Genomic DNA, 18,150 nt, shown 5'->3' with positions numbered 1-18,150 from the left:
TAGATAAGAAACATTCGTGTTGCATCTTTCTACAGAATCAAGTATATAAGTCAAAAAATAAAGATTGAAATAACTGACAACAATTATCGGGTTTTGAACACGGGGCGTGGAAGTGAAAGGCCACAACACTAGCCGCTATGCCACCAGTTGAACTGAGATCATGGCGCTCTAAAAGCCAGCTAAATTTCGTGGAAAACTTTGATCGTTGTTTTCGCAGAAATGGTCGAGGATCTACAGGTAAGCCGAGACACCTTGTTCGCTTATTTTGACTCCTCTTCCACTGAACGAAGTTTCTGGTAAATCGGGTTATGTGTCACTTGCTGTGTTCTCCTCGTAAGAGCAAGTTTCTTTCCCTTAATGAACACGATTTTTTTTGGGGGGGGGTGACAATTAAAACCTTACATCTGACCCTCATGAGATTTAAGACACAAGGAACAGTTCTTTGCAGCAGGGGAGTGTTCTGTCAGGTAGCACGGTATGTAGCGTAGGTACCTTCTTGAGCATCTCTAGCTGTATGGAGAGGTAGGGCAGCTTGCCGGTCATGACGATGAGCTCAGTCCATATGAGCAGCACGGTGATGGCGCAGAGGTGGCGCTCCGCGTAAATGGAGAGCGAGCCGTTGCAGAGCGTGGCGGCCGAGCACACCAGCACCACCAGCTCCAGGTAGTTCTCGGCCTGCGCCACGTAGCGCCGGGGCGAAGACACCAGCTGCACCAGCTCCCGCGCCACCAGCGCCGCCATCAGCGGACCGATCAGCACGCTGCGCACAGACAAAATGGTTCAAATGGCTCTGAGCACTATGGGACTCAACATCTGTGGTCATCAGTCCCCTAGAACTTAGAACTACTTAAGGGGCTCCGGAACGCCCTATACTTGCAATGTTAAAATAACGCTTATAAATTACATCTTTCCTCACACAGTATTTGAGGTAGGAAGTTGAACTTTTTACAGATTATTTATTGGAATATGGGCTACAGCTTAACAGAGGGATTTTACAAAATTTTAGTTCAGTTATTAAAGATGATTTTTTTTCAATTGTAATGAAAATTCAAAACATTTTTTCCAATTTTTTATTTATATATTCAAAAATATACAGTTTTTTGGAAAAAGGCTGTGTTAAATTATGCAGAAGGTACTGTGTAACATTTACTGAAAGTTTGAAACAAATATGTTTGGAAGATAGAAAACATGTAATTAGTATGAGAAAATAAAAGTTTTGGGAATCGAGCGACAAAGATTGGATTAACTTTTTAGTGCATTCCAGGTCCATAGGATGGATTATCTTCATCCTCTGCAAACTCCTCCTCCCGCTTCCTCTTGTTCCTCCTCCTGTTTACTCTTGCTTGTATTTCTAGACTCTTTACAGCCCTGTCTGCAGCCCGAAGGCGTTCCTTGTCTAAAGCAAGCATCGCTCGTACCATGTTAGAACCTATCTTCATTCCCATATTTCTAAATTCCTTGCACCTTACAAATGTTGCCATCATTGAAAGTCGCAACAGCATCATACACACCAAAGTGAAGTGTTTCTATTCCAACAAATACAGTCTTGGGGATTCTCGACCATATAACACTATTTACACTTTCATTGGGGTTTTGAGTTTTTCCGTGAATACACTTTTTCAACAGTTCAGGTGCTGCTAAGTCTCTGAAAATAGGTTTTATCACCTCCATTATTGCATGAGGCAGACTAAAATGTACCTGATGAACACGGACGTTAATAATAACACCATTTGACAGCAGTTTAACAGCGCCACAGTGGGTCACGCCCATGTAGAACACATTTCAAAAAAAATTTAAAAATAGTTGTAGTCTTCGGAATTGAATAAATTATATATCTATTAAAAGATAAAAGTCTGCAGATTCAGAAAACGCAAAAAAGTAAAAATTGAACTTTTCATGATTTTGAGCCCCTTAAACCTAACTAACCGAAGGACATCACACAACACCCAGTCATCACGAGGCAGAGAAAATCCCTGACCCCGCCGGGAATCGAACCCGGGAACCCGGGCGGGGGAAGCGAGAACGCTACCGCACGACCATGAGCTGCGGACGCGCACAGACAGCCCGCCGTTCAGACGACGGTGGGAGTCGAGGGCCAAACATTTCCGGCTCGCAGTGCCTGTATCGATCCCTAGAAAATCTTTATTGATTAAAAGATACAATGTCCGTCAAGAATGTTAGGAGACTTATTTTATTGTTGGCGTACAAGCAACGTCAGCACGATAACTGAGGTGGCAGCTTAAACTAACAAGTGTAAACTAAAGATGTGCATTCGAATAGACAGTTGTGAACAGTCAGTGTTAAGAAGTGGACTTGTGGCCATAATATGCCAACGTTGTTGCGTCCTTAATGGTTCTGAGCACTATGGGACTTAACTGCTGAGGTCATCAGTCCCCTAGAACCTAGAACTACTTGAACCTAACTAACCTAAGGACATCACACACATCCATGCCCGAGGCAGGATTCGAACCTGCGACCGTAGCGGTCGCGCGGTTCCAGACTGAAGCGTCCTTAATGTCACTGGAGCAATGTCTCCAGATCAAATTTGCAATGCATTCTCCAGAATGTCTTCAAGAAGGGAAACGTTTTTTTCTCTGCACATCTTGATTCCTGAACTAAAACAATGATACGATGACGACAGCTGCAACTTCACTGAAATGCAAAATGGAGAAGATTAGTTTTTGAAAAAAAAAATATTACGGGTTGTAATACTTCGTGTTAAGCCCGCCGTTTAGCCGATGGTAGGAGCAAAGGGCTAGTTACCATTTCCGGCTCGCAGTGCCTGTGTCAATTCTTAGAAAATCTAAATTGGTTACAAGATACCATGTCCGTCAAGAAATTTCGGAGACTTATTTTATTGTTGGCGTACAAGTATCGTCAGCACGATAACTGAGACGGCAGCTTGAACTAACAAGTGCCGGCCGGAGTGGCCGAGCGGGTCTAGGCGCTACAGTCTGGAACCGCTCGACCGCTACGGTCGCAGGTTCGAATCCTCCCTCGGGCATGGATGCGTGTGATGTCCATAGGTTAGTTAGGTTTAAGTAATTCTAAGTTCTAGGGTACTGATGACCTCAGAAGTTAAGTCTCACCGTGCTTAGAGCCATCTGAACCATTTGAACAAGTGTAAACTACAGATGTGAATTCGACTAGACAGTTGTGAACAGGCAGTGTTAAGAGTGGACTTGCAGCCATAATATGTCAACGTTGTTGCGCCCTTAATGTCAGTGGAGCAATGTCTGTAGATCAAATTTGGCAAAGCATTCTCCAGAATGTCTTGAAGAAGAGAAACGTGTTCTCTCTGCACATCTTGACTCCTGGACTAAAACAATGATACGAGGACGACAGCTGCAACTTCATTGAAATGCAAAATGCAGAAAATTATTCTCTGAAAAAAAAAAATTATTACGGGCTATAATACTTGGTGTTTTCAATTTAGAGCCTACCAAATGACGACAAAGTGCTGAAATTCACATAAACCGTCAATGCTCTGGTGATATAACCAATATTCAAATCAACGTTTGACTTCCCAAAGAAAGACTTTTCTGTTTCACGTGGTTCCACGAATTTTGTGGGCGCTATACTCAAGGGGGCAAGGGGGAGCGGGAAAAAGCGGGGGGAGGGGGGGATGAGGAAAATTATGTAGGACACCTGAAATCATTAATACCACCATTTAATTTTCTCTGTTTTTAGGGATCCGTCCCTTAGTCGCAAAAAACGAAACGCTTGAAGGATCACTTTGTTGTCTGCCTGTCCGACTGTTAAAAACCTGTTTTCGCAGAAACAGGTAGACATTTCAAGCTGAAATTTATGTCACATATTAAGGGCTATGGTCCCTTAGCGACGTGAAACATTTAAGATCCTAAGTCAATTGAATGAAAAGATTTGGCCATTTGGATATCACGCAAACCCACTCATCAAAACCTGTAGGTACTTCTCGTTGACGTGAAATCGTGAAATTTGGCAAGAAGAAAGTGAATAAATTGGCGTATCAAATTCAAATTTTCTTCATATACTAAAGTCTACGATCCCTTGACGAGATACGAAATTGAAGTTTCTAAATCAATGTAATCAAAAGATGCGGCCATTCATGTCACATATTCAGAATCAAAATTTTTAGTATACTTAGTACCTAGAATCACGAAAATTGGCAAGCAGCATGATTTTTCAGTAAAACTAAAGAAAATATCAGAAAAGTGTTAATTTCTAATTATATCACACGAAAAATTTTTTTGTCATTTGTTATTCGACTGTCTCTCTGTCCGTCTGTTAAGCTGCCTTTTTAGCAGGAACAGACTGACATATGAAGTCGATATTTACGACACATACTAAGGTCTATGGCCCCTTCGCGGTGTAGAAAACGTAAGTTTCTAAGTCAACGCAGCCAAATGATGCAGTCATTCACGTCACATATTTTGATGTTTTAGCAGACGCTCTCATCAAAACCTGCAGAGTTCTTCCCGTTGGTCTGGAATCACGAAATTTGGCAAGAAGAAAGATTTCACAGAACAAGTGTAGGGAAAAATCCCAAATTGTTAATTTGTAGTTATATTGCACCAACGCTCTGTCGGACCGTCACACGCCTCTTTCTTAAGCATGAATGGTTTTAATTTGTAACTATATCAGACAAAAAGATTCCTTTTCTCATTTGTTATTAGACTTCAGGTTTAAAATCAAAACATTCTGGAAAGTATTTGAATTCACGGGACCAATATCTTGCCACTGTCTATATCAAAAACAGGCAAAACTCGTCGAGTTTCTTGAAATGAAATGAGCGTATGGCATCGTTGGCATCTGGAGAAGTTCAGTCGCCAAGTGCAAGTTTTATAAATATTTTGATAAATAATCAGCATTGGCGGCCGAAGACTTCCGGCATAAGAAGTCAGCCTCATTCTGCCAACGGCCTTGTCCAAGAGGGCGGAGGAGCGGATAGAGGTTCCGGGCACTCTCTTGTCCTAGGGGTGGGAAATTGCCCCTAAAGGCGGAAGAATCAGCAATGATCAACGACATGAGGATGCAGAAGGCAATGGAAACCACTGCATGAAAGACACGTAACGTGTATCCACAGGACATGTGGCCTGTAATTGAAGAAGTGTCATGATGATCTCTCCATTGGCAAAAGATTCCGGAATAGTCCCCCATTCGGATCTCCGGGAGGGGACTGCCAAGGGGGAGGTTACCATGAGAAAAAGATTGAATAATCAACGAAAGGATAACGTTCTACGAGTCGGGGCGTGGAATGTCGGATGCTTGAACGTCGTAGGGAAACTAGAAAATCTGAAAAGGGAAATGCAAAGGCTCAATCTAGATATAGTAGGGGTCAGTGAAGTGGAAGGAAGACAAGGATTTCTGGTCAGATGAGTATCGGGTAATATCAACAGCAGCAGAAAATGGTATAACAGGTGTAGGATTCGTTATGAATAGGAACGCAGGGCAGAGGGTGTGTTACTGTGAACAGTTCAGTGACCGGGTTGTTCTAATCAGAATCGACAGCAGACCAACACCGACAACGATAGTTCAGGTATACATGCCGACGTCGCAAGCTGAAGATGAACAGATAGAGAAAGTGTATGAGGATATTGGAAGGGTAATGCAGTATGTAAAGGGGGACGAAAATCTAATTGTCATGGGCGACTGGAATGCAGTTGTTGGGGAAGGAGTAGAAGAAAAGGTTACAGGAGAATATGGGCTTGGGACAAGGAGTGAAAGAGGAGAAATACTAATTGAGTTCTGTAACAAGTTTCAGCTAGTAATAGCGAATACCCTGTTCAAGAATCACAAGAGGAGGAGGTATACTTGGAAACGGCCGGGAGATACGGGAAGATTTCAATTAGATTACATCATGGTCAGACAGAGATTCCGAAATCAGATACTGGATTGTAAGGCGTACCCAGGAGTAGATATAGACTCAGATCACAATGTAGTAGTGATGAAGAGTAGGCTGAAGTTCAAGACATTAGTCAGGAAGAATTACTACGCAAAGAAGTGGGATACGGAAGTACCAAGGAATGACAAGATACGTTTGAAGTTCTCTAAAGCTATAGATACAGCAATAAGGAATAGCGCAGTAGGCAGTACAGTTGAAGAGGAATGGACATCTCTAAAAAGGGCCATCACAGAAGTTGGGGAAGGAAAACATAGGTACAAAGAAGGTAGCTGCGAAGAAACCATGGGTAACAGAAGAAATACTTCAGTTGATTGATGAAAGGAGGAAGTACAAACATGTTCCGGGAAAATCAGGAATACAGAAGAAGCTAAGACGAAATGGCTGCAGGAAAAATGTGAAGACATCGAAAAAGATATGATTGTCGGAAGGACAGACTCAGCATACAGGAAAGTCAAAACAACCTTTGGTGATATTAAAAGCAACGGTTGTAACATTAAGAGTGCAACGGCAATTCCACTGTTAAATGCAGAGGAGAGAGCAGATAGGTGGAAATAATACATTGAAAGCCTCTATGAGGGTGAAGATTTGTCTGATGTGATAGAAGAAGAAACAGGAGTCGATTTAGAAGAGATAGGAGATCCAGTATTAGAATCGGAATTTAAAATAGCTTTGGAGGACTTACGGTCAAATAAGGCAGAAGGAATAGATAACATTCCATCAGACTTTCTAAAATCATTGGGGGATGTGGCAACAAAACGACTATTCACGTTGGTGTGTAGAATATATGAGTCTGGTGACATACCAACAGACTTTCGGAAAAGCATCATCCACACAATTCCGAAGACGGCAAGAGCTGACAAGTGCGAGAATTATCGCACAATCAGCTTAACAGCTCATGCATCGAAGCTGCTTACAAGAATAATATACAGAAGAATGGAAAAGAAAATTGAGAATGCGCTAGGTGACGATCAGTTTGGCTTTAGGAAAAGTAAAGGGACGAGAGAGGCAGTTCTGACGTTACGGCTAATAATGGAAGCAAGGCTAAAGAAAAATCAAGACACTTTCATAGGATTTGTCGACCTAGAAAAAGCGTTCGACAATATAAAATGGTGCAAGCTGTTCGAGGTTCTGAAAAAAGTAGGGGCAAGCTATAGGGAGAGACGGGTCATATACAATATGTACAACAACCAAGAGGGAATAATAAGAGTGGACGATCAAGAACGAAGTGCTCGTATTAAGAAGGGTGTAAGACAAGGCTGTAGCCTTTCGCCCCTACTCTTCAATCTGTACATCGGGGAAGCAATGATGGAAATAAAAGAAAGGTTCAGGAGTGGAATTAAAATACAAGGTGAAAGGATATCAATGATACGATTCGCTGATGACATTGCTATCCTGAGTGAAAGTGAAGAAGAATTAAATGATCTGCTGAACGGAATGAACAGTCTAATGAGTACACAGTATGGTTTGAGAGTAAATTGGAGAAAGACAAACGTAATGAGAAGTAGTAGAAATGAGAACAGCGAGAAACTGAACATCAGGACTGATAGTCACGAAGTCAATGAAGTTAAGGAATTCTGCTACCTAGGCAGTAAAATAACCAATGACGGACGGAGCAAGGAGGACATCAAAAGCAGACTCGCTATGGCAAAAAAGGCATTTCTGGCCAAGAGAAGTCTACTAATATCAAATACCGGCCTTAATTTGAGGAAGAAATTTCTGAGGATGTACGTCTGGAGCACAGCATTGTATGGTAGTGAAACATGGACTGTGGGAAAACCGGGACAGAAGATAATCGAAGCATTTGAGATGTGGTGCTATAGACGAATGTTGAAAATTAGGTGGACTGATAAGGTAAGGAATGAAGAGGTTCTACGCAGAATCGGAGTGGAAAGGAATATGTGGAAAACACTGATAAAGAGAAGGGACAGGATGATAGGACATCTGCTAAGACATGAGGGAATGACTTCCATGGTACTAGAGGGAGCTGTAGAGGGCAAAAACTGTAGAGGAAGACAGAGATTGGAATACGTCAAGCAAATAATTGAGGACGTAGGTTGCAAGTGCTACTCTGAGATGAAGAGGTTAGCACAGGAAAGGAATTCGTGGCGGGCCCCATCAAACCAGTCAGTAGACTGATGACCAAAAAAAAAAGACACATGGATTACCGAAATTTCACTATTCTACATTAATTACTTTTTGGAGTTGCGATTTTTTCTGTCAGTTTATATTTAAATTCAAGTTTATATTCAAAGTAATTTTATGAACAAAGAAAAATTAAAAACACTATGGTAGTTTCAGAAGTTTTTTGTGTCCTCTGTGTGTTATTAATGCAAGAGAATTTTGTGTCTCAGTACCATTTTCACAAGGGGCCGAAGAAATATCTTATTGTTGTAGTACTTCAAGCCACATATCAGAGGCGACACGGTTCATATGGGACAAATAAAACTGTTTACATGAAAAACGTAAGGGAGCAAAACAAAACAAATAAGAATAAGGACAGAAATACCACAATGTGCACACTTGCCTTGTTGCAAAGAACATCATTTTCAGACACTAAATACATGCTGTGGCTGTACAATCCTGAATGGCTAAACCGAACAGAAGGTCCGTCCTCTCAAGCGCTAATCTCGTGGGGCCATTGTGATGCTGCATGCTGTTGAGTCTGACTCTCCTGTCCGCCCGGTTGGCCATGCGGTCTAATGCACGACTTTCCGGGCAGGAAGGAGCGCCTGGATCCCGGCACGAACCCGCCCGGCGGATTTGTGTCGAGGTCCGGTGAACTGGCCAGTCTGTGGATGGTTTTTAGGCGGTTTTCCATCTGCCTCGGCGAATGCGGGCTGGTTCCCCTTATTCTGCCTCAGTTACACTATGTCGGCGATTGCTGCGCAAACAAGTTCTCCACGTACGCGTACACCACCATTACTCTACCATGCAAACATAGGGGTTACACTCGTCTGGTGTGAGACGTTCCCTGGGGGGGGGGGGGGGGGGTGTCCACCGGGGCCGAACCGCACAATAACCCTGGGTTCGGTGTGGGGTGGCGGAGGGGTGAAGTGGACTGCGGTAGTCGTCGTGGGGTTGTGGACCAACGCGGCTGCGGCGGGGACGGAGCCTCTAAGTCGTTTCTAGGTCCCCGGTTAACATACAATACAATACAATGACTCTCCTGGATCACTAAGTTACAGTCATAGATCGTGATCAACACTAGTAGCAATGTCGCAGAACGAGAAATCGCAGACTCGATAGGCGACGGTCCTGCCGCTTTCGAATTTGCAACATATGGTGGTAGACTTCTTCTTACACAAGGCACAAAACGATCTTACCACAAACAACCAACATACATATGCATGTAACCTCGCTCTACACACATGATGTAAATGGCCTTCCTCCTACCTTCTTTGTGTACTTGTGCTCAAATTTTAAACATTTGCTTATCCAAGCAAATGGTAGACGTCTTGCCGGTTTGACGTTTCTTGCATGCCGCCTTCATGGCGTTACAGTTTTAACGGCCACCAGTGTGGATCATCTCCGTAACTAGCTTCCAACAGCCGTTAAAAACTACTGCAGTTTAATTATTATTAATATTCGTGTTGGTTAGTTCATTTGCAGGTGTACTTAGTGGCTGGAGGAGATGAGGGAAACCCTTTTATGCTGAAAATGACTCTTTGATGATATAAACAAACAATAGCAAAAAGCGGATTCTTGTTTGAAGTAAACATGTTGGGGGACTGACGCAACGTAGGCAACATACTCTCCACAAACAGGAAAATTCAGCTACTCCTAGCGATGTCGTTTCATGCAACCCGCAATTTTATGTCTGGCTTCAAATACCACGCGCGACGTTTTCATATTCTATCGCTTGCTACGCGCAAACTATTAGTTCTACAGAAAAATTAACAGGATCTTTTCTTTTCTTAGAGGCGACGGTTTTGGAGTTAGTTAAGAAAGCGTACAAAAGTTAGCTTCCACACTCGGCTCCCACCGGTCAGGATTTCTAGTATGTTGTTCTTCGCGCTCTCTCCTGCCACTGTACAAAAATTTGCTACTATGTGAAGTATTTCGCTCAAATGCCCCTAGGACATCCTCCATAGAGGTCGAACCTCTTCCCATGTGATTTCCATATTTTTGTGAACTACAGATTGGCGCTAATGGCTGTCGATTTGCTTCGGATAAAGAGATGCATGCCTTGAATACAGTTATGGTTTCATAGGCAGCTGCAAACATTTTTTCATGAACGCACTGGCCTTGTTTTCTTACAGTGGAATAATTGTATTAATAGCTATGGCGATTACTTTTGAAATAATTATGATTTTACTTACTTCTTTTTAATATATCTCGCTTTAGTTGATCGACCCTTACATAAGTTACGCCACAAACCTCAATCTGTTTACGGATTTTTGATAGAAATTTTAGATTTGTAGATAACATTGTTAAACGAAGTGTGCATTGGTAGTGTCAAAAGTGAGTCACATGTGTTTTGCTCTGTTACAGATCAATATAGACATGAAGATAACACTGAGACGCATAAATTGAGGGTCCATTGCACTTTCGCAAAGTGTCTTACAAAAATCGAACCTTCCTTGTCTACAGATACATCTTACTTTGTAAGTTAGATCACCAGTTGCAGTATGCGAGCAATGTGTGTTTTGCACTATTACAAAGGAAATTCTTTACATATTTCAGTAGATAACACTGACAATTTAGATGTGGAAACATTTAAATGTGCCTTTCACCAAATGTCGTACGAATATCGAACTTCGGTCATTGCCAAGTGGTAGATACAAAGAACAAAGATGGGGAATGGGCGTTACGTTTTAATGGCAGGTAAAATATTGAGATGTGATTGGTTGTTTCGTTTTAATGGCTGGTAAATAACGAGCTATGGCTGAAGGAACAAAATATATGTGTGAGAGCTTTGTCATTTGCTAAGTGACGCGGCAAAGGTGGAGATGAAAGGTAGTAAGACACTGGATTTGATTTTGATATCTATCTCTTGCCTTGCCTCTAATGCTCTCTGATTGGTCAAGTGGTATGGCTGAAGATAGAGTTTAAATGTGTGACTGGTCGCTAAAATACTGGGTTGTTATGAGATATCAGAATATGTGTGCCTTTTCTTAAAGGCTCTCGGATTGACCAAATGGTGTGGCGTAAGATGGAGTTGAAAAAAGGCGATTGTGATCAATTTTGTACTATTTTTGCTAGATGCCGTAGTTTCCAAGTTATTCAAGAAAATCGTTCAAAAGTGGCCTTCAAACGCACCCCCACTTTAGCTCTCAGTCCCCACTGGTCATCCCTCGGGCATGGACGTTTGTGATGTCCTTAGGTTAGTTAGGTTTAACTAGTTCTAAGTTCTAGGGCACTACTGACCTCAGCAGTTGAGTCCCATTGTGCTCAGAGCCATTTGAACCATTTTGAACCCACTGGTCATCATATTTAGTATGTTGGTCATGGCACTCCGTCCGCCCACTGTACAAAAATCTGTGACTGCAAGAATTATTTCCCACATTCGACCGGTTTTGGCTTCATTGGCTGGCCTTATTAGACCAGCGGCTTAGCCGAACGCTTACAAATTGTGAAATTGATTTTTATGTTCATTTTACCTAATATTTTTTGCAGTTTAACAGCATTAAATGAATTGTGCTCGTCAGTCCTTCTGACTACGAAACTATTATCTATGTAAAGATTAAGTTTGGATGGAATTATCAACGTAATTAACTTTAGCGTAACCATTTAAGAAACTCATTCTCCTTTCATTGCACGTTTAAATTGATAATGTTAGCGAGATAGGCAACTACGCTGGCAGAGTAATAACTCGATCAATAAACACCAGAAAAGTTCGAATATCGGGAACAGTTCCTTTAGTCGTAAATTTTTGACAGTGGTAGGAGTGAGCGTCACAAACAACGGACTAGAAATCCTGACTGGTGAGGGATGTGTGTGGGGGTGGCGGTGCGTTCGAAGGTCACTTTTTTTTTCTTTATTGATTTTCAATTCCCCCCGAAGGGGGCGGGCCGGCAGCAGCTTAGTATGCTGCTCTACAGCCTACAGACTTTTTTAAAAACGGAAGAAGAAAATAAACAAGAAAAACAGGCGATAAAACGGTGACGTACAGTGTAAAATGGCGGAAAAATGCGGAAAGTTAAAACAGAAAGCAAAAGGGATTGGCAATGTTAATAAAATACACAGGAATCAGACAAGTAACATAGTAGACACACAATTAAAAAACATGGCGACAGTCTGGTTTCTGTTCGCAAGAGATAAAAAATCACACCCAGCAACAGTATAATGGCCATTCGCAACACTACCCAAAAGACACAACACGGAACACTCACTGGAAAACACTCACTGGAAAACACTGCATGAAAATGGCGGCACAAAGATGACACTCCCGAGCCAAAGGCAGATTGGGGGGGGGGGGGTACCTGCAGGAGGGGGAAAAACATGGAGGGAGGAGAGGAAAAAACGAAAGGGGGGAACCAAGGGAGAGGACTCATAAGAGGGGAGAGGGGTAGGGCATACTCGAGAGGGAATGAGAAGAGGCAGAGGAGGGAAATGCAAAAGGACTCAGGGGAGACAAGGGGGCAGAGAGAGGGAAGGTGGGGAAAAAAAAGAGGATGGAAGGGGAGGAGAGGGAGCCCAGGAAAATGACAGAGGAAAGGAGGGGGAGTGAGGATCAGAGTTGATAGGAGGGATAAATGGAGGGAGAGAGGGCATCATCCGGGAGGGGGAGTTGATGGAAGCCACCTTGGGAAAGGAGATGAAGGGTGCAGAGGTGGAGGATAGGGGGGACACAACAATGAAGACGTGGCAGGGGGTGGGGATGGGAGAGGAGAGGAGCAACCAGGGGGTGAGGGGGATCAAGGGGGTGGGAGGTGTAGAGGATGCGGATATGTTCGAGGAATAGGAGCAGATGGGGGATCGAAGGTCACTGTTGTACTGTCTTTTAATTAGTTGGAAACCATCATCTCTGACGCAAGTACAAAATTTCACTATTAAATTTCGTAGAAGTAGGACCTTTTCGTTTTTTTCTGTAGGACTAATAGTTTGCTCGTAGCAAGTGGGAGAACATGAAAATCTCGAGTGTGGTTTTTGAAGGCCAGTTACGACATTACGAGTTGCAAAGGAAACAACATCGGTAGGGGCAGCTGGAACACTCTTTAGACTCAAGATCGCGCCATGTGGAGACAGAGTGCCAAATGGGTAGATCTTGGTATACCCTCTTCAGTCGCAAGGTAGCATGTATGATGGCTCCAGCTTTTATTTTCTTCTCGTCAGGGTACACAGCTGAACTTCTTGATCGTGCTTCTACCAGCATGATGATGTGGCAGCACAGACTAGAAACTTCAGGTTATGCAACTACACGGCATGTCTCGTGGAAATAAAGACATAACTTTTCGTAACTACGTGGTTTTTCACTTGCTTCAATACCGTATAAAATTGTACAGTCGATAGCGAACTATGAATTAACGGTATAACGAATTTATAAGCTTTAAACTTTTATGTATCACATATGATACCTAAGGACTCAGTGCCAACTTTGTGGAGTGGGGTTATATTTTTCTCCACTTGATTCCCAGACTTGACTGTTGAAGAGATCATTTAGCTGATCAACAGAATTAAACCAGACGAGTTCGATATAGAGATTGATGAATGTGATGATGAGGATGACGATGCAATCCATCAGAAGAAGGAACAGTGCTCATGCTCAAATTCCCGAAATATTCGAGCTCTGGAAACATAAGTATGATTAAAAACAAGTGTGTTATTAAAAAAATTACTCTTTTCCTCTAGACAATTTAATTAGAAAAATTTTGTTTAAATATTTTGAATTGTTTTACTTACAATTGTTGAAAATTTTGGTGCCATGTTTGTAGTTGACCTGTCTTGAAGTCTACGGCAAATATGAACAATATGTGTATTGCTTATGACTATTTTTTTTGTTATAAAGCAACATGAAACTCCATAGTTATGTGTAACTCATGCCCCGTCCTCACAGCTTTACATCTGCCAGTACCTCGCCTCCTACCTTCCAAACTTTGCAGAAGCTCTCCTGCGAACCTTGCAGAACTAGTACTCCTGAAAGAAATGATGTTGCGAAGACGTGACTTAGCCACAACCAGGAGGATGTTTCCAGAATGAGATTTTCACTGATGTGAATATTCCTGGCAGATTGAAACTGTATGCCGGACCGAGACTCGAACTCAGGACCTTTGCCTTTCGCGGGCAAGTGCTCTACTATCTGAGACACCCAAGCACGACCCACGCCCCGTTCTCACTGCTTTACTTCTGCCAGTACCTCGTCTCCTACCTTCCAAACTTTATAGAAGCTCTCCTGCGAACCTTGCAGAACTAGCATTCCTGAAAGAAATGATATTGCGGAGACATGGCTTAGCCACAGCCTGGGGGATGTTTCCAGAATGAGCTCTGCTTGGGTAGCTCAGATGGTAGAGCACTTGCCCGCGAAAGGCAGAAGTCCCGAGTTCGTGTCTCGGTCCGGCACAGAGATTTAAACTGCCAGGAAGTTTCACATCAGCATACGAGGTGCGGCTAGAAAAAAACCGGACTGATGCTGGAAAAAAGATTTATTTACAATTATTTACAATTTCATGTTATCTCCTTCAATGTACTCTCCTCCTCGGTCTCTACACCGCTCCATACGAATTTTCCACTGTTCATAGCAATGCTGCAGATCATTTTCGGTAAGTCCATACATTACTTCCGTCGCTTTTTCTTTTACTGCTTCAACAGTCTCAAATCTAGTTCCTTTCAAAGCTGACTTGACTTTAGGGAAAAGAAAAAAGTCACAGGGGGCCAAATCAGGTGAGTAGGGTGGATGATCTAAGATGGGAATGTTGTGTTTTGCCAAAAACGTCTTCACTGACAACGCACTGTGAGCTGGGGCATTGTCTTGGTGAAGGATCCATGACTTTTTTCTCCACAAATCGTTCCGTTTTCTTCGTACTCGCTCACGTAGGGTAGCCAGGACGCTAATGTAGTAATGCTGATTCACTGTTTGTCCCTCTGGTACCCAATCAATGTGCACAATCCCTTTGATGTCAAAAAAAAAACAATCATCATTGCCTTGAATTTCGATTTTGACATTCGTGCTTTTTTTTGTCGTGGAGAACCAGGAGTTTTCCAATGCATCGATTGGCGTTTAGTTTCGGGATCGTAAGTAAAAAACCACGATTCATCGCAAGTAATAACATTTTGTAAGAAGGTGGGATCACTTTCAATGTTTTCCAGGATGTCAGAACAAATCATTCTTCGGCGTTCCTTCTGTTCAATTGTGAGACACTTTGGAACCATTTTTGAACGCACTTTGTTCATGTTGGAACTTTCATGAAGGATCTGCCTAACACTTTCCTTGTCAACTCCTGTTAACTCAGACACTGCTCTGATTGTTGAACGGCGATCTTGTCGAACAAGTTTACCGATTTTTTCAATGTTTGCATCAGTTTTTGCTGACAATGGTCTGCCAGTGCGAGTGTCATCACTGGTGTCTTCGCGGCCATCTTTAAATCGTTTAAACCACTCAAACACTTGTGTTCGCGATAAACAATCATCGCCGTACACTTGTTGTAACATTACAAACGTTTGACTTGCAGATTTTCCTAGTTTGAAACAAAATTTGATGTTAACACGCTGTTCTTTCTGTACACTCAACATTTTCCGACGCACAGACAAAACGTCAACTACTTAAAACAGACGCCACGGGCAGACTGAGTGCAGGAGGCAGATGAAACTCGAGCAGTAGGCGGAGCGAGAGTCACGTGACAGGCCACGCGACTTTCAGCCTTATTGCATTCGTTTTATTGTTTCACCAGTACTAGTCCGTTTTTTTTCTAGCCACACCTCGTACACTCCGCTGCAGAGTGAAAATCTCATTCTACGTGTATAATTGTCTTGATTAAGTACAGGGTATCATATATGATACTATCTATAAAAAAAATCACTACCGCTTCATAAAAAGTTTCTGAGGGCGTTTCAGTTTAAGTTGCATTAACAAAAAGCAATTGCCACAAATGTAGCTCTTTGCACTTTTAATCAGTACTCGGGATTGAAGTAATACTTGGGACAAACACTGAGGAAGAATATCATATTGCTGAATTTAATTGCTATAAACTAGCGTAATGGCTTTTTCTGTGGAATAAGAACTGGAGCTAGGCTCTGCATGTGAGTGCAGACAGTAACCTTATGATGACGAGAGCCAGGTAGACGTTCCGCACCAGCTCCACTTCGGTGTCGTTTGGTGGCGAGCTGGCGGTCGTCTCCGCCACCACTGCTGGTGGTGCGGCGGTCACGTTCGCTGCAGACTTGACGGCCAGAACCGCGACGGGCGCGATGTGGGACAGCACGGCGGACAGGCAGGACTTGTTGAAGATGCAGCGCATCACCCTCTCGTCGACGGCGCCGCCGGTGAGCAGCACGATGTAGGCGGTCATGAGCAGCGCGAAGGCGGTGTAGGCGGCCAGGTTGACGTAGTAGAAGGCGCGCACCGTGTGCCACTTGAGGTGCAGGAAGGCGGTCAGCACCGGGTGCGCGAGCAGCGCGCGCAGGCTCTCCGAGCGGCTCATGTACACCAGCGGCTCCATCTCGCGGGGCGTCTTGCCCGGCAGCGACGGCCGGCCGCGCAGGAAGTCGTACTTGAAGATCAGCTGCGCCACCAGAACAAGGGAGAGCTAGTTCCTCGTACCCTTACTGCGGGCGTGGCTCTCAGTAAAAGGACCTGGGGCAGAGCTGTCCCAAAAGGTACAGTACAGTTTGACAATTATAGGTTCAAATAAGAGCAACTGGTACAGATCACTGAAACAACCAAATAATCCCAGTAAACATATATCCGGATACCAATGGTTTTCCCGATACGACGTATTACATTGGAGTGACAGGATGGCGATACGCACTAATAAAGATGGCAGTACTATCGCGTACACAAGGTATAACAAGGCAGAGCTGCCATTTGTGCTCAAGTGATTCAATGAAACGATTTACATCTACATCTACATCTACATTGATACTCCGCAAGCCACCCAACGGTGTGTGGCGGAGGGCACTTTACGTGCCACTGTCATTACCTCCCTTTCCTGTTCCAGTCGCGTATGGTTCGCGGGAAGAACGACTGTCTGAAAGCCTCCGTGCGCGCTCTAATCTCTCTAATTTTACATTCGTGATCTCCTCGGGAGGTATAAGTAGGGGGAAGCAATATATTCGATACCTCATCCAGAAACGCACCCTCTCGAAACCTGGCGAGCAAGCTACACCGCGATGCAGAGCGCCTCTCTTGCAGAGTCTGCCACTTGAGTTTATTAAACATCTCCGTAACGCTATCACGGTTACCAAATAACCCTGTGGCGAAACGAGTGTTTTGTAAGCCACCTCCTTTGTTGATGGACTACATTTTCTAAGCACTCTCCCAATGAATCTCAACCTGGTACCCGCCTTACCAACAATTAATTTTATATGATCATTCCACTTCAAATCGTTCCGCACGCATACTCCCAGATACACTGCTACCAGTGTTTGTTCCGCTATCATATAATCAAACAATAAAGGATCCTTCTTTCTATGTATTCGCAATACATTACATTTATCTATGTTAAGGGACAGTTGCCACTCCCTGCACCAAATGCCTATCCGCTGCAGATCTTCCTGCATTTCGCTACAATTTTCTAATGCTGCAACTTCTCTGTATACTACAGCATCATCCGCGAAAAGCCGCATGGATTTACGACGTGATTACGGCTGCACAACGGGCATTAACGACTCTGAACGGGGAATGGTAATTCGACCTAGACGTACGGGACATGCCATTTCGGAAATCGTTAGTGTCAAGAGTGTTCTGAAAATACAAAATTTCAGGCATTACCACTCACTTCTGATACCGCAGTAGCCGACGGCCTTCACTTAACGACCGAGAGCAGCGACGTTTGCGTAGAGTTGTCACTGCTAACAGACAAGCAACACTGCGTGAAATAACCGCATAAATCAACGTGGGACGTACGACGAACGTATCTGTTAGAACATTGCCGCGAAATTTGACGTTAATAGACTATGGCAGCAGACGACTGACGAGAAAGCCTTCGCTAACAGCACGACTTCGCCTGCAGCGCCTCTGCTGGTCTCGTGACCATATCGGTTGGACCCTGGATGACTGGAAAACCGTGGCCTGGTCAGATGAGTCCACGGTTTGTTACAGCTGATGGTACGATTCGAGTGCGGCGCAGATCCCACGAAGCCATGGACCTAACAAGGCACTGTGCAAACTG

The 18,150-nt window shown here is 43.5% G+C and overlaps 1 protein-coding gene across 1 annotated transcript in view; it reads right to left on the bottom strand.

Annotated features, from left to right (window-relative positions):
* Window positions 1-18,150, bottom strand: part of LOC126419688 (transient receptor potential channel pyrexia-like) — a 213,010-nt gene that overhangs the window by 40,554 nt on the left and 154,306 nt on the right. Inside the window, exons 11-12 of the mRNA XM_050086872.1 lie at window positions 16,079-16,542; window positions 493-760 (exon numbers count right to left, since the gene is read on the bottom strand). Of these exons, the coding sequence (XP_049942829.1) occupies window positions 493-760; window positions 16,079-16,542 (732 nt within the window). The remainder of the gene's footprint in view (window positions 1-492; window positions 761-16,078; window positions 16,543-18,150) is intronic.

This window comes from Schistocerca serialis, chromosome 9 (genome assembly GCF_023864345.2).
Source record: "Schistocerca serialis cubense isolate TAMUIC-IGC-003099 chromosome 9, iqSchSeri2.2, whole genome shotgun sequence".
In the NCBI taxonomy this organism is placed as follows: Eukaryota; Metazoa; Arthropoda; class Insecta; order Orthoptera; family Acrididae; genus Schistocerca; species Schistocerca serialis.
The sequence above is the reverse complement of the archived record's forward strand: the minus strand, read 5'-3'. Positions and strand labels throughout refer to the sequence as shown.